The following is a 17,186-nucleotide window of genomic DNA, read 5'->3' as shown; positions in this document are numbered from 1 at the left end:
GATAGTCCCACCATTCTAATACTCTTAAACTATTTGGAAGATGTTTGGGACCTGTGGTAAAGCTACCACTTTCTATGATAAGTCTTTTGAGGTTATTCATCTTTTCGAAGGCCATTCCATCCCATTCTACTACTCCACGATATTTGAAACAATACAGATTTATGATAAGTCTTCTTGTGTTCTTTCCCGAAATTGCTAAAATCCTTTCTATTAAATCCTAACGATGGAAATATCATTTCTGAATACAATTTTGTGATGCAAACACCAATTTAACATTGCTAGGGAAGATTCTTGATATTGACCTACTTTATAGGGCGAAACATCAACTCCTCAAGCCTATATTTTTAGCCCCAAAAAAAAATGCTATTTTCTAATTTCTCTTGTCTTTAGTCAACTAGGCCTCTACCCTTTAGAATCAACCCACTGTTTCCCTTGATCTAAAAGCTAGCCAGCTAGGCAGCCAAAAATGGAGCAATCATAAATAATGGAAAACAAATGAACAAAAGATATAATAATTTTCAAAGACAATAACAACACAAACGAGCCTCATGTCACTCATGAATGCCCTTATGTACAGGGAATTTAATTACTTGACTTCTGTACATAATTGGCATTGTTATACACCTACAAAATTGGGCCTTGGTTAATGGATGTTGTACTGATTGAAGTAATATTAGTGTGTAAGTCTAGCTCTAATTCAATGTAATTAAATTAGTGGGCACATAGCAACTTTGGAATGGTATTATTATCATGTGAAAGAAGCTTGTTGCCCTTAACATGTTAAAGAATACATGAGTATGCTTTTCCCTGTTCTGGTCAAGTTAAGATGTTAGCCAAAACTTAATTTGTTTCCATTTGACCAAATATTTAAATTATCCTTATTTCACTTAAAATAAACCTCTTTACTGGTTGTACTATTTTATAAACCTCAAACATGATGCATTGTTATTTGAGTATGATTGATCCAGCTGATAGTTTCCCCCATTGATGGTACAGATTATATGTCGTCATTACAACATTTGTGTTAGTGTTTCCCTGTAACTGCATCCCCGCACTCATTGTCGTTGACACTGAGCATCTTTCGAGGTATGTCTCTATTTTTAAAAAGTGGTATGATTGTAACGTGTCATTGTTCAAATATCGGTATTGTTTCATGTTACTAGTTAGTTGCATTATGAGTGAACCTTAGTTCCCCGTTCGAGATTCGATACATCGATTAATACGGATAGTTTGAATTAATCGATGTATTGATTCTTGAATTGTCCATTTGGACAGTTTGGGATGACATATTTTTATAGTTGAATCATACGTAGAGGTAAATTATCTTTTGAATGATTTGAAGAAATTTCGGTATACTGCATTTGACATTGTTCTTCAGGTGCATATTTGATCGCGGTGATTGTTCACACATTCACCGCTTTCATCTTGTGTACTTGAAGACCAATGCGAAATGCTGCCGAAATTTCATCAAATCACTCGAAAGAGATTTTACTTGTACGTTTGATTCAACTATAAAAAATGTCTTCCTGAATGGGGTAGGGCCACACCTTCAATGCAAAAAAGTGAGTTTAGCATGCATCACAGATAACTTATTCATTGTCATGAATAGCAAAGACGAAACATGGATCGAAGTTGGATGAAAGCAAAATGCATCAGTGATGAGTATGAGAACGGGGTGAAACAATTTCTACAATTTACGCAACTTAATGCTGAAAGTTTGAGGGGCAATTATTTTTGCCCATGTGTTAAATGTCAGTTGATGAAATCCGATCTCGTCTGATATGTTACGACATCATTCCAAATTACACAAAATGGATATGGCATGGGGAATCGGCCGACATTCCAACTGTTTCTCAGTCTCAGGCGGTTCACGAAGACAGCAGAGAGCGTATAGAGGAAATGATCCGTGATCTTGGACAAGAGACTTTTGAGCAAGCGCATGCACCTCTGTATGATACAATAGAACATGATTCCAACACACCATTGTATCAGGGGTGCACATCTTTCACGCGGTTGTCAGCAGTGTTAGCTTTGGTAAACTTGAAGGTAAGATTTGGGTGGAGTGATAAAAGCTTCACTGAATTGCTGGTCTTATTGAAGAACATGCTTCCTGAACAAAACACTTTGCCGAAAAATCACTACGAGGCCAAAAAGATTTTGTGTCCAGTGGGAATGGAGTACAAGAAGATCCATGCATGCCCTAATGATTGCATATTGTATAGAAATGAGTATGCAGAACTACAGCAATGCCCCACGTGTGGGGTATCACGATACAAAGTGCAACATGATGAATTAACTGATGATGCAGGAACCAAAAATTGTCATCCTGCCAAGGTGTGCTGGTATCTTCCAATAATACCAAGGTTTAAGCAATTGTTTGCTAATGCACATGATGCAAAAAACCTTTCATGGCATTCGGATGACCGAAAATCTGATGGATTACTGCGACATCCTGCCGATTCGCCGCAGTGGAAGACAATTGATCGTTTGTATCCAGAGTTTGGGGATGAGCCAAGGAACCTAAGGCTTGCTCTTGCTTTTGATGGAATGAATCCTTATGGTAGCTTAAGCAGCAACCACAGTTCATGGCCTGTTTTACTGATGATTTACAACCTTCCCCCATGGTTGTGCATTTTGCGTAAATATATTATCCTGTGTATGATGATCGCGGGTCCAAGGCAGCCAGGGAATGATATTGATGTGTATCTTACGCCATTAATCGAAGACTTGAAACAATTGTGGGAAGAAGGGGTAGATGTGTGGGATGCAAATGTGCAGCAGACGTTCAGGTTATGCACAATGGTGTTTTGTACTATTAATGATTTTCCAGCATATGGAAATTTAAGTGGATACAGCGTGAAAGGGCATCATGCATGTCCTATCTGTGAGAAAAACACAAGCTTCATCCAACTCAAGCATGGAAAGAAGACAGTATATACCAGACACCGAAGATTTCTAAAATCTTTTCACCCTTATCGACGATTGAAAAAAGCTTTTAATGGAAGTCTGGAGAATGAAGGCCCCCTGGAAGCATTAACTGGAAACCAAGTTCATGATCGCGTAAAGGAAATTGTAACCGTGTTTGGCAAGTCCCAGAAGAAGACATCATCTCCCAACAACATGTGGAAGAAACGCTCAATATTCTTTGATCTTCCATACTGGTTTGATCTATATGTGCGTCACTGTCTAGATGTTATGCATGTGGAGAAAAATGTGTGTGATAGTTTAATTGGTACTCTTCTTAACATTAAAGGGAAGACAAAGGATGGTTTGAAATGTCGTCAAGACTTGGTTGACATGGGAATACGAGAGCAGTTGCATCCCATATCACAAGGTCGGCGAACATATTTACCCCCAGCATGCCACACACTGTCAACTGCAGAGAAGAAAAGTTTTTGTCAATGTCTGCGGAATGTCAAAGTTCCACAAGGATACTCTTCAAATATCAAGAGCTTTGTCGCCCTCAATGATCTTAAGTTGGTTGGCTTGAAGTCTCATGATTGCCATGTCTTAATGCAACAATTATTGCCTGTTGCGATTCGCGGCATCTTGCCTGAGAAAGTTAGAGTTGCCATAACCCATTTGTGCTTTCTTTTTAATGCCATTTGTAGTAAAGTCATTAATCCTCATCAATTGGATGACTTGGAGAATGAGGCTGCCATTGTCATTTGTCAGTTAGAGATGTATTTCCCACCATCATTTTTTGACATCATGGTTCACCTAATTGTTCATCTTGTGAGGGAAATTCGTTTGTGTGGTCCGGTTTTTTTGCGGTGGATGTATCCAATTAAACGCTACATGAAAGTGTTGAACGGATATACCAAAAATCAATACCGACCAGAAGCTTCCATTGTAGAAAGGTATGTTGCTGAAGAAGCTATTGAGTTTTGTTCACAGTACATGGAAACAATTGAAGCTGTGGGGGTACCGAAAATTCGTCATGACCGGACACGAGGAGGTCAAGGGACACGAGGCTTCAATGTTGTTACCATGAGTCGACAAGATGTGTCACAAGCGCATTTGTATATCTTGAATAACACACAGGAGGTCGTTCCATACATACAAACTCACAAACAATATCTGACATCTATTAACCCAAAATTGAACATGATGAAATTGTTGCAAGAGCATAATAGAACTTTCATGAACTGGTTTAAAGAAACAATTATGAGTGATGACAATGCTTCCAAAACATTAAGATTGTTGGCTATTGGTCCGAATCTAAATGTCCCTACTTGGCAGGGGTATGACATAAACAATTATTCGTTCTATACAAAGTCACAAGATGATAAAAGTAGTGTGCAGAATAGTGGGGTGATTGTGGAGGCTCATTCTGAGCACTTTTCTAGAGCATCTGATAACAACCCAATTGAAGCCTCAATGCCTTATTTCGGAGTTATTGAAGAAATCTGGGAGCTTGATTATAATCAATTTAGAGTGCCAGTATTTAAATGTAAATGGGTTAATGGAAATACCGATGTTCATAGAGATGGAATGGGATTCACTTTAGTAGACCTTAACAAGGTAGGTTACAAGGAGGAACCATTCATTATGGCAGAACAAGCTAGACAAGTGTTTTACATCCAAGATCCAAATAATCGTAGATTATCAGTGGTTCTACAAGGAATGCCAATTGGTGTTAGGGAACAAATTCATGATGCATCCCTTGACATTTGTGAGACTCCTCATTTTTGCACAAAAATGCTTTCAATATGTGAACAAGCAGAGGTGGATGACGTACATGCGATTCGTCATGATCATGCTGAAGGTTTATGGGAGAACATTGCTCCTTAACCGCCTTGTATCAATGTAATGTTACAATATTATTTTATTTGTTATTGAGTTATATGTAATGTTCATATTTATTTTGTGTTGCGTACATGCTATTTTTAATCCTACCAAATTAATCTAAATTTGTTTCATTTGGACAGCATCATGGTGACACCGCCAAGGTCCCCTCCGCAGTCAGATGGTAATTCGGAGCCACAACCTAAGAAGACTGATCGAGGCCGTACCCGAATCAAATAAACATGAAAATGCAGTAACTAGGAAGTGATCCTAGGTCGTTTCCCAACGAGCAGTGACAGACCAAATGTTCATAATATACTTGCAGTAACAGTAACGATTGGGGGGGGGTTTGGTTGTTGGGTAATTAAAGAGCAGAACAAGTAAACTGGAATACAAAAATACTAATATTAAAAACGGGTTGTTTCCTCTGATTCAGAAGCCATTCTCTTATCCTGGGTTATGGAAAATTCGTCCCTAAAAGTCAACCACTTAATCCAACCTGTTTCAATTTACTAAGCGAAAATCAACTTAGGGTTTTCAATACGTGATTAGGCACCACATACACCAGTTAGCTCTTCGTCCATTAAGCATGAACGCAAGTTAGGCTTAGAGGCAATTAATCGAACACGAAGCGTGCACTGATTAATATTCACGAAATTGGGATAACTGGTGAAGGGAAAACTGCCAGGAACCCACATTACAAGCGAAACCTCAAAGAGAGTTGGGCTTCGTCATCAAAAGGAAACAACACCAGAAAATCTAGCCTTCCATGGATTCAAACAGAAAACGCAAATGAAACATGAAACAAAAACGTAAATGAACAGAAACGTAAATGAAAGTAGAAGAAGAAGCACGAATGAACTCGTAATTAGAAGCAGAAAACGGAAATTTGCATTAAGAACGAAAATTTTAACAAGGGAACAGAAAAACGTGAAAACCTAAAACCAAAGCTCTGAATAATGAAAATAGCAGAATAGAATGCCTTGCACGAATCCCAAGGAAGCTATTTAAAAAGAGTCACTCAAAGTCACTGGGCCCTATTACAATACTCTGGCCCAAAACGAAATAAACACTGAACAACATAAAATAAAATTGCGAAATTTCCTAATTAGAAATTAACTAAGGTAAGCGCTGCTTTATTTGCCCTCTTCAAGTCCACAACTAAAATCCGGATTAAGCCCAATGTTTCATTAATTCCTGAAATTAGATTAAAAACATCAAATTAGCTAAATTAGCCCAAATAATAAAACTGCCTAATTAATTGACAATTAAGACCAATCAATAATTAAAATGGTGCAAAAAGGGTTTAGAAAATAGAAGAAAATGATGGCACATCAAAACCCCCCATACTTAGCCTTTTGCACTCCTGGGCAAAATGAAACAAAGAACAAAATCCAAGGATATCAAAGAGAGACAAACAAACACATTCATATATTTCTCAATCAACATCAAGGAATGAAAGGAATTGGTAACATCTAACATAAGGAGATCCAAAAAGTCAAGACATTCATGAAAATCATCCAAGCAACCCAATCATGGCAAAATAGTTAATCAGCTCAAGAATGAAAAGTGATAAAGCCTCACAAGATATACACTCTATCTCTCAAGTGTCTAGGCTACTATTTACCCTCAAAGCACCCATGAAAGCAAACACCACATAGACTTGGCAAGATTCTAAAATTGACAATCAACCCACAAACACAAGCACATGAGGATCAAAAGGTCTTTTAAGGTTGTAATGGGGCCAAGGACAAGGTATGGAGAAATATGGAATAAGTAGCTAAATCCCAAAGGAATAGAGGAGCAAAGGGGAATAAGTGCATATTAAGAAAAAAATAAGAAAATAAAAAGAAGTAAAGATAAAAATTAAACATGAAGAGTTTGTGCCATTTAAGATCTTATTCACTCAACTTTATTGCTTTTCCTTTTCTTTTTTTGAATTTTTTTTTATTCTTTTTTTTTTATTCTATAGCCTTTGAGAAACAACATTTCATTCAGCATGTCCAACATTTAACCAATATACAATGTACATCAAGTATGGCCCAAAATACATCATGAAGCATAGCCAATAAAACAAGTTGTCCAATGAAACAAAACCCCCCACACTTATTCCCAAAACAATTCCAAAGCTCCAAAATTCCTTAAGGATATGGTGATATCATGGTTTTTCACTTAAGGCTTGTAGTGAGCTTCAAAACAAGGAAAGGGAAACAAGGCTCAAAAGGGCTATCAAAGGAATTAATTCAAGGTAAGTCCATTTGGCTAGAAGCTTATAAGAACAAAATTGCCTCAATCATTTCCAAATATGCATGTGAATTAGGACGCATCAACAAGAATCAAGCCAAGGCTATTGTGCAAGCAATCAATGGGGAAAAACACACCAAATGATTATGATGATGGATGGCTCAAATTCTCACAAAGCTAAACTCATCACTTTCAAATTGAGCTTTCAAAACTATCATGACATGTAGAGAAGAATCAAGGATTTCAAGTCACAAAATGTCAAGAACTTTTATTTTCAAAACAATTACCCATTTCTTGAACATATCCTATAATTCAAAGAAAAACATGCAAATTCGTACGTGCACACAAAATTGACCCAAAATATTAAACTGAAAATCCGACGAAACTAACAACATTAACAAATTAACACAACTAACAAATTAACAAAACCAACAAAACTAGCAAAACCAAAGAACACTCCCCCCCCCCCCATACTTAAACAACACATTGTCCTCAATGTAGCACAATTAAAAGATTAAAAACAATTAAATCATCAAAGAGAATCGGACAAGTGTAATAAAAGCAAAGAAGGAGATAGGAAAAGAAAAACTCCCTAAGTCATGGTGGAGGAAGAGTAGGGTGGAGTAAGGAAGTCTCTTCCACCACTACGTCCACTAAAGAAGGGTTCGTGAGGAATGGCTTAAGTCGATGTCCGTTGACCTTGAAGCTCTTGTTTGTGGAGTCGCTTTTGATCTCAACTGTACCATAAGGAAAAACATTAGTAACAACAAAAGGACCAATCCACTTAGACCTCAACTTACCACTCATGAGTCCAAGCCTAGAATTATACAATAACACTTTTTGCCGAACCACGAAGTCTTTTTTAACTATCATACTATCATGGAACTTCTTGGTCTTTTCTTTGTAGAACTTGGCATTCTCGTAGGCTTCTAGGCGGATTTCATCTAACTCACTCAGTTGCAACTTCCTTTCCTCTCCAGCTTGATCCATAGAGAAGTTGCAAGTCTTCACTGCCCAGTATGCTTTGTGCTCAATTTCCACTGGAAGATGACATGCCTTTCCAAAGACAACCCGATAAGGAGACATTCCTATGGGTGCTTTGTAGGCAGTCCGATGTGCCCAGAGAGCATCATCAAGCCTGGTACTCCAATCTTTCCTGCTTGGCTGCACAATCTTCTCTAGAATTCTCTTGATTTCCCTGTTAGAAATTTCTGCCTGTCCATTAGTCTGGGGGTGGTATGGTGTGGATACCCTGTGTACCACCCCGTACTTTTTAAGCAGGGCATGCATTGTCCTGTTGCAAAAATGGGTTCCTTGATCACTAACAATTGCTTTAGGTACTCCAAACCTGCAAAACATATTAGACCTGACAAAGTCTGCGACAACTTTAGCATCATTAGTTCTAGTGGGCTTGGCTTCCACCCATTTTGAAACATAGTCAACTGTAAGGAGAATGTAAACATAACCAAAAGAGATAGGAAAAGGACCCATGAAATCTATACCCCAGACATCAAACACCTCACAGAATAGCATAGGTTGCTGAGGCATATGTTGTCGCCATGTAAGTGTATTTCCTGCTCTCTGACACTGCTCACAAGTGCTGCAGATCTTCCACGCATCTTTAAAGATGGTGGGCCAATAAAAACCACAATCAAGCACTTTGCGAGCTGTCCTTTGAACACCCAGATGACCTCCAGGTGCGGAAGAATGACAGAACTGCAGGACTGAGTCAGTCTCATGATCTGGAATGCACCGTCTAATGACCTAATCACTGCACAATTTCCACAAGTAGGGGTCATCCCAAATAAAATGCTTAGCATCACTTTTAATTTTATCTTTTTGGGCTTTAGATGCTAAGGGAGGAAAAACAGAAGCAACTAAATAATTGACCATATTAGCAAACCAGGGAGTAGAAAGAGAGTCAGAAATACTATACAGTATATACAAATGATCATCCGGGAAATCATCCCGAATAGGTGAATCTGCATCAGATACACGTTCGATCCGACTTAAATGATCAGCAACTAGATTTTGTGCTCCGCTCCTATCACGAATCTCCAAGTCAAACTCTTGGAGCCAGAGCATCCATCGGATCAACCTAGGCTTAGAATCAGCCTTCTTCAACAAGTACTTTAGAGCTGCATGGTCAGTATAAACAATAATGCGAGTACCAAGCAAATAAGATCGAAATTTTTCAAGAGCAAAAACTATGGCTAGAAGCTCTTTCTCAATAGTAGTATAATTTGCTTGGGCAGCATCTAAAGTCCTAGAAGCATAATATATCACCCTGGGCAATTTATCAATTTTCTGAGCAAGGACAGCCCCCAATGCATAATTTGATGCATCACACATAAGCTCAAAAGGGGCTGTCCAGTCGGGTGCCTGGATGATGGGGGTGGTAGTCAGCGCTCTTTTGAGGCAATCAAAAGCCTCTTTGCATCTGTCATTAAAGTCAAACTCCACCTCCTTTTGCAACAAGTTGGACAATGGAAGGGCTACTTTGCTAAAATCCCTTATAAAGCGCCTGTAGAATCCTGCATGACCAAGAAAAGATCGCACCTCTCGCACACAAGAGGGGTAAGGCAATTGTGAAATAACAGAAATTTTTGCAGGATCTACTTCAATACCCTTATTGGAAATAATGTGGCCTAAAACTATACCTTGCTCAACCATAAAATGACATTTTTCAAAATTTAGAACAAGGTTAGTTTCAATGCATCTATTCAAAACTTTTTCCAAACTATTCAAACAACCATCAAAAGAGGATCCATATATAGTGAAATCATCCATAAACACCTCTATGCAATTTTCTAAAAAATCACTGAAAATACTAATCATGCACCGCTGGAAGGTACTAGGGGCATTGCACAGGCCGAAAGGCATCCTCCTATAAGCAAAAGTGCCGAAGGGGCAGGTGAATGTGGTCTTTTCCTGATCCTCAGGAGCAATAGTAATTTGCATATAACCAGAAAAACCATCAAGGAAACAGTAGTGGGATTTACCTGCCAGGCGTTCAAGCATCTAGTCAATGAATGGCAGGGGAAAATGGTCCTTTTTGGTAACCTGGTTCAGCCTCCTATAGTCAATGTAGACTCTCCAACTGTTCTGCACCCGAGTAGGAATCAACTCCTCCTTCTCATTTCTGATCACTGTGAGGCCAGTCTTCTTCGGGACTACCTGGACGGGACTCACCCATTGGCTATCGGAGATAGAATAAATGATTCCAGCTTGCAAAAGCTTGGTTATCTCCTTCTTCACTACATCAAGAATCACCGGGTTGAGTTTTCTCTGTGGTTGTCTTACTGGTTTAGCTCCATCCTCTAAATTTATTCGATGCATACATGTGGATGGGCTAATACCAAGAATGTCCGCCAGCGTCCAGCCTATAGCCTTCTTATGCTTCTTGAGAACTGACAACAACTTCTCCTCTTGCTCATCAGCAAGGGAGGCAGATATAATCACTGGAAAACTCTTGCTATCATCCAAGTAAGCGTATTTTAAATTTGATGGCAGAGGCTTCAATTCTGGTGTGGTCGGCTGGACAGTGGTGGAAGGGGATGGTTTCTCAGCCTTTACCTCATAAAGAAAGTCAGAGGTATGTGTACTTCCTGAAACATGGTTAGTCCTATCTGACTCTATAAAATCAATCTCAAGAGGTAAAACACCACCACCAGGCATGCAATCAATATCACTCTCAGATTCACTCTCAGCATCAAATTCAGACATATGATCAAGTACAATTTCAGACTCAATGCATGAAGAGTGAGAGGCATGCAGATTAGAATAAAGATCAGTCATGTATTCATCAACAACATGGTCAATTATTTCAGCACGAAATACAGAAAGATCTTCAGATGGGTATTTCATAGCATCCAGAATATTAAAATGAACAGTTATATCACCAAACTCCATGGACAGTGTGCCTGCATAAACATCTATCTTAGTTCTAGCAGTTTTCATAAAGGGTCTGCCTAGAATGATGGGAACTGATCCTTGAGAAAATCCATCTTCCATATTCAAAATATAAAAATCAACATGGAAAATCAGTTCACCAACTCTAACTAAGACATCTTCTATGAAACCAACAGGGTAGGCAACACTTCTATTAGCTAAATGAATTACCACATCAGTTGACTGCAAGGGGCCTAGAGATAGAGAATTAAAAATAGACAGAGGCATAACACTAACAGAAGCTCCTAAATCTAGCATGGCATTGTCAAACTTACTATTCCCTATGATACAAGGTATGCTGAATGTACCTGGATCTTTGCATTTTTCAGGAATTTGAGGAACAGATTTACCAATCAATGCGGAGACATTTCTGCCCATGCTAATCCATTCACTTCCTTTAAGCTTCCGCTTATTAGTGCACAGCTCCTTCAAGAATTTGGCATATCTTGGAATTTGCTTTATTGCATCCAACAGAGGTATGTTTACCTCTACCTTTCTAAACGTTTCCAAGATCTCTTTCTCTGCCTCTTCCATTTTTTTGTTGGAAACTGCTCTTGGAGGGAATGGAAGAAGGGGAATGTGCTGCTTCTGCAAATCAGAATTACCTGTGGAAGAAGATTCACCTGCACAGAAATTGTTAGGTAAATTTTTGTCATCACCTTTTTCTGGAATAGAGTGAAGTTTGGCAGGTTCATTTGCAGATGAGGAAGGTGCTACGGGTTGAGGTCCTTGACATTGCTTTCCCGACCTCAATGAAATGGCACTGACATTTTTGGGATTTTGGACAGCTTGAGAAGGCAGCTTGTTAGAATTCTAGGACTGTTGTTGATTCAATTGGGTAGCCAATTGTCCCATCTGATTGGTTAAGCTCTGAATGGAGGCTCTGGTCTCTTGCTGAAACTGCATGTTCTGCATAGTCATTTGCCTCACAAGTTCTTCGAGGGAAGGTTGTGGAGGGGCCTCAACTGTTGGTTGTTTCTGGGGTTGTTGCTGTTGTTGGATTGGTGGAGGAATGTATGGTCTGCTTGGGCCAGCAGCATTTTGGAAGGAAGGAGCAGGCTGCTGTTGTTGTTGCTGAGGGCTGGACCATCTGAGGTTAGGGTGATTCCTCCATCCAGGGTTGTATCTGTTGCTGGAGAGGTCATAATTGCTCTACTGTGGTTGATTTTGCTGCTGAGGTTGAGGAGGTCTATTGTAAATATTTGCAGCATAAGCTTCAGGCTGCTCAATTGCTCCAGGTTGCTGCATGGAAGGGCAAAGGTCTGTATGGTGGTCAGCAGAGGAGCACAAACCACAAACCCTTGCGACAGGTACAGATTTCTGATTCAAGGCCAGCTGGGTTACCAAGTTAACCAATGCATCCAGTTTGCCTTCAAGCTTCTTAGTTTCAGATGATGCAGATGGGTTTGTAGCTACCTCATGCACTCCTCTAATGACTATGGCATCATTTCTGGCGCTAAACTGCTGGGAGTTGGAGGCCATCTTCTCAATTAAATTTCTGGCTTCAGCAGGAGTCATGTCTCCAAGGGCTCCACCACTGGCAGCATCTATCATACTTCTCTCCATATTACTGAGTCCTTCATAAAAATATTGGAGAAGAAGCTGTTCTGAAATCTGATGGTGGGGGCAACTGGCACATAGTTTCTTAAATCTCTCCCAGTACTCATACAGGCTCTCTCCACTGAGTTGTCTAATACCTGAGATATCCTTCCTGATGGCTGTGGTCCTGGAAGCAGGGAAAAATTTCTCTAAGAATACTCTCTTAAGGTCATCCCAGCTCGTGATGGACCTTGGAGCAAGGTAATACAGCCAGTCCTTTGCCACTCCCTCTAATGAATGAGGAAAAGCCTTCAGAAATATGTGATCCTCTTGGACATCTGGGGGTTTCATGGTGGAGCAGACAATGTGAAATTCTTTCAAATGTTTGTGTGGGTCTTCACCTGCAAGGCCATGAAACTTTGGAAGCAAATGAATCAGTCCAGTTTTAAGAACATATGGGACATCCTCATCAGGGTATTGGATGCACAAGCTTTCGTAGGTGAAATCAGGTGCAACCATTTCCCTTAGAGTCCTCTCACGGGGTGGAGGTTGTGCCATGTTCTCAGAATGTGCAAAATCAGAATGCTCAGAATCAGAATGCTCAAAATTATAATGCTCAAGATCAGGATGTTCAAAACCACCAATAACAGAATGCACAGCTTCACCAGTAATGGAATGCTCAGAATGATCAAAAGGTATAAAATGATGCCTAACTAATCTATGAAATGTCCTATCTATCTCAGGATCAAAGGGTTGTAAGTCAGATGGATTGCCTCTAGTCATACACTACATTCAGCATGCACACAACTAGTTGCCTTATCATGTAAATAAAGGTGTAGGTTTGAACTACAGCTACCCTCAAATGATATCCAAATGACTTGAAATTTTGTGAGCAACCTTATAAAATGATGAGAAGATAGAACAAAAAATTTCAGACAAAAATTCAAAGTCTAACTATGAAAGCTAAAAATGGTAAGTTAAGAAAAATAAGTGAATAAAACTTGAAAAATAAAAAACTTTTGACAGAATCGCTTTTTTTGGACGATGGAGACCTCAGCCGGCCATAGGCCAGCTACCACGGTGTAGGAAATTTTTTTCTACCCCAAATGCATATATAATAATTGCGATTCTGATAACCGGAGCAAAAGTTATGGCCGTTTGAAGTTTTGACAAACACAAAATTTGCTAGTTTTTTGGAACTTTCAAATCTGACCAACTAAAGGCTTTAGCTATTTTTCCCACAAAATATGGACTAAAAGAAGTTACCACAAAAAAATTCAGCCAAAAATAACAACCCTAGCTACTAAAACAAAAAATCTCAAATAATTCAGCATGGGTGGTCGCTAAAATCCGTCTCTAATTGATTTCTACTACTACTCTGTTTTTGCCGCAAGCACACTCTTCACAGCAAAACACCCAAGACTGAAATAGGGGAAACACTTAATGAGAAAACTGAAACAGAACACACATTAAACAAAATACCAGGACACTAAACAACATTAACACACATACTAAGACAATACTAACAATTAAACATAAAACACGAAAGGATTAAACACACAGCACTAGCTAGCTATTATGAACCTTTGGACACTGCTCCCCGGCAACGGCGCCAAATTTGATCGAGGCCGTACCCGAATCAAATAAACATGAAAATGCAGTAACTAGTGTCGCAACCTACCCTTCGGCAGGAGGGCGACGCGTGACTCGCGGGATGCGTGTTCCACGAAAGGAATACGCGCAGAGTCGCCACCAACGTTTATTTGAGGAAAACGTCAGAAAAACCGGAAAAGACGCGATCTACGAACTTTTTAGTGAAAGGGTCGGGAGTTGTATTTACGCACGAGGAAGGTATTAGCACCCCACACGCCCGTCCCAAGGGACGGCAGCCTTTAATCGAATGTGTTAGTGCTTAGCTTTACTGAGCTTTAAAAGATTGGCTAAAATTTTGTTAAAACATAAGCACTTAGACAATGAAGGAAAGCTGGAGTTGCTGCACATGATGTCCAATGTTATGTCAAGGAATCAGATTGGACTGCACAATGCACAAGGCAAGATAAAATGTCAAATGAAGAATTGAAGCTGCAGGATCCACGATGTCGGATACGATGTCCAGGACATCCTGCCCGAAAATACTGGACACATAAATCTGTTATATCTTTAACAGATTAATGTGCAGTTAGCAACAGATTTGGCGATCTATCTTTAGGAACGAATTAAAAGATAATTAAAGTTCGAATTACAAACTTGAATAGTTCGTTCAGGGATTAAAGATTAAAGATAAAAACTAAAAGATCAAACTTTATCTTTTAGATCTTTAAGTGCAGATCTTTCAGGAGAATGATAGATCTTATCCAGCGCAAGTTGTTGCAGCCCAGATACGCACACTGCTATATAAACATGAAGGCTGCACGAGTTTTCTACCAAGTCCGAGATTGAAGAGTTATTTTGTGAGTTTTGGGACTTGAGTGTTTTGTGAGCCACCTTGATGTTACTCTAACATCAAGTGTTGGACCTGAGTGTGTAGAGTTGATCTCTATTGTTCAGTGAGCAATCTCTGGTGTGTCTTTGATTTATTTGTAAACACGGGAGAGTGATTGAGAGGGAGTGAGAGGGGTTCTCATATCTAAGAGTGGCTCTTAGGTAGAGGTTGCACGGGTAGTGGTTAGGTGAGAAGGTTGTAAACAGTGGCTGTTAGATCTTCGAACTAACACTATTTTAGTGGATTTCCTCCCTGGCTTGGTAGCCCCCAGATGTAGGTGACGTTGCACCGAACTGGGTTAACAATTCTCTTGTGTTATTTACTTGTTTAATCTGTTCATACGGTCATATATAATCTGCATGTGCTGAAGCGTGATGTCGTGACATCCGGTACGACATCTGTCATTGGTATCAGAATTTCAATTGGTATCAGAGCGGGCACTCTAAATCACTGAGTGAGATCTAGGGAGATAAATTCTGATGAACATGGAGAAAGAAGGAGGACCAGTGAAAAGACCACCAATTCTGGATGGAACCAACTATGAATACTGGAAAGCAAGGATGGTGGCCTTCCTTAAATCACTGGATAGCAGAACCTGGAAAGCTGTCATCAAAGGCTGGGAACATCCCAAGATGCTGGACACAGAAGGAAAGCCCACTAATGAATTGAAGCCAGAAGAAGACTGGACAAAAGAAGAAGACGAATTGGCACTTGGAAACTCCAAAGCCTTGAATGCTCTATTCAATGGAGTTGACAAGAATATCTTCAGACTGATCAACACATGCACAGTGGCCAAGGATGCATGGGAGATCCTGAAAACCACTCATGAAGGAACCTCCAAAGTAAAGATGTCCAGATTGCAACTATTGGCTACAAAATTCGAAAATCTGAAGATGAAGGAGGAAGAATGTATTCATGACTTCCACATGAACATTCTTGAAATTGCCAATGCTTGCACTGCCTTGGGAGAAAGGATGACAGATGAAAAGCTGGTGAGAAAGATCCTCAGATCCTTGCCTAAGAGATTTGACATGAAAGTCACTGCAATAGAGGAGGCCCAAGACATTTGCAACATGAGAGTAGATGAACTCATTGGTTCCCTTCAAACCTTTGAGCTAGGACTCTCAGATAGGACTGAAAAGAAGAGCAAGAATCTGGCGTTCGTGTCCAATGATGAAGGAGAAGAAGATGAGTATGACCTGGATACTGATGAAGGTCTGACTAACGCAGTTGTGCTCCTTGGAAAACAGTTCAACAAAGTGCTGAACAGAATGGACAGGAGGCAGAAACCACATGTCCGGAACATCCCTTTCGACATCAGGAAAGGTAGTGAATACCAGAAAAGGTCAGATGAAAAGCCCAGTCACAGCAAAGGAATTCAATGCCATGGGTGTGAAGGCTATGGACACATCAAAGCTGAATGTCCCACTCATCTCAAGAAGCAGAGGAAAGGACTTTCTGTATGTCGGTCTGATGATACAGAGAGTGAACAAGAAAGTGATTCTGACAGAGATGTGAATGCACTCACTGGGAGATTTGAATCTGCTGAAGATTCAAGTGATACAGATAGTGAAATCACTTTTGATGAGCTTGCTATATCCTATAGAGAACTATGCATCAAAAGTGAGAAGATTCTTCAGCAAGAAGCACAACTAAAGAAGGTCATTGCAAATCTGGAGGCTGAGAAGGAGGCACATGAAGAGGAAATCTCTGAACTTAAAGGAGAAATTGGTTTTCTGAACTCTAAACTGGAAAACATGACAAAATCAATAAAAATGCTGAATAAAGGCTCAGATTTGCTTGATGAGGTGCTACAGCTTGGGAAGAATGTTGGAAACCAGAGAGGACTTGGATTTAATCATAAATCTGCTGGCAGAACAACCATGACAGAATTTGTTCCTGCCAAAAACAGCACTGGAGCCACGATGTCACAACATCGGTCTCAACATCATGGAACGCAGCAGAAAAGGAGCAAAAGAAAGAAGTGGAGGTGTCACTACTGTGGCAAGTATGGTCACATAAAACCCTTTTGCTATCATTTACATGGCCATCCACATCATGGAACTCAAAGTAGCAGCAGCGGAAGGAAGATGATGTGGGTTCCAAAACACAAGACTGTTAGTCTTGTTGTTCATACTTCACTTAGAGCATCAGCTAAGGAAGATTGGTACCTAGATAGCGG

General features: G+C 39.8%; 1 protein-coding gene and 1 non-coding gene across 2 annotated transcripts; both read left to right on the top strand.

Annotated features, from left to right (window-relative positions):
- The first annotated feature begins 1,749 nt into the window (after positions 1–1,749).
- On the top strand, positions 1,750–4,794 carry LOC121173877 (uncharacterized). The gene is made up of 2 exons (XM_041011410.1): positions 1,750–3,178; positions 3,254–4,794. The coding sequence occupies exons 1-2, from the start codon at positions 1,750–1,752 to the stop codon at positions 4,792–4,794; spliced, it is 2,970 nt and encodes a 989-aa protein (XP_040867344.1).
- A 7,801-nt stretch (positions 4,795–12,595) lies between these two features.
- On the top strand, positions 12,596–12,702 carry LOC113000073 (small nucleolar RNA R71). The gene has a single exon (XR_003265345.1). It is a non-coding gene; the product is annotated as a small nucleolar RNA R71 (small nucleolar RNA).
- The last annotated feature ends 4,484 nt before the right edge of the window (positions 12,703–17,186 follow it).

Source organism: Glycine max, chromosome 17 (assembly GCF_000004515.6).
Source record: "Glycine max cultivar Williams 82 chromosome 17, Glycine_max_v4.0, whole genome shotgun sequence".
In the NCBI taxonomy this organism is placed as follows: Eukaryota; Viridiplantae; Streptophyta; class Magnoliopsida; order Fabales; family Fabaceae; genus Glycine; species Glycine max.
The sequence above is the reverse complement of the archived record's forward strand: the minus strand, read 5'-3'. Positions and strand labels throughout refer to the sequence as shown.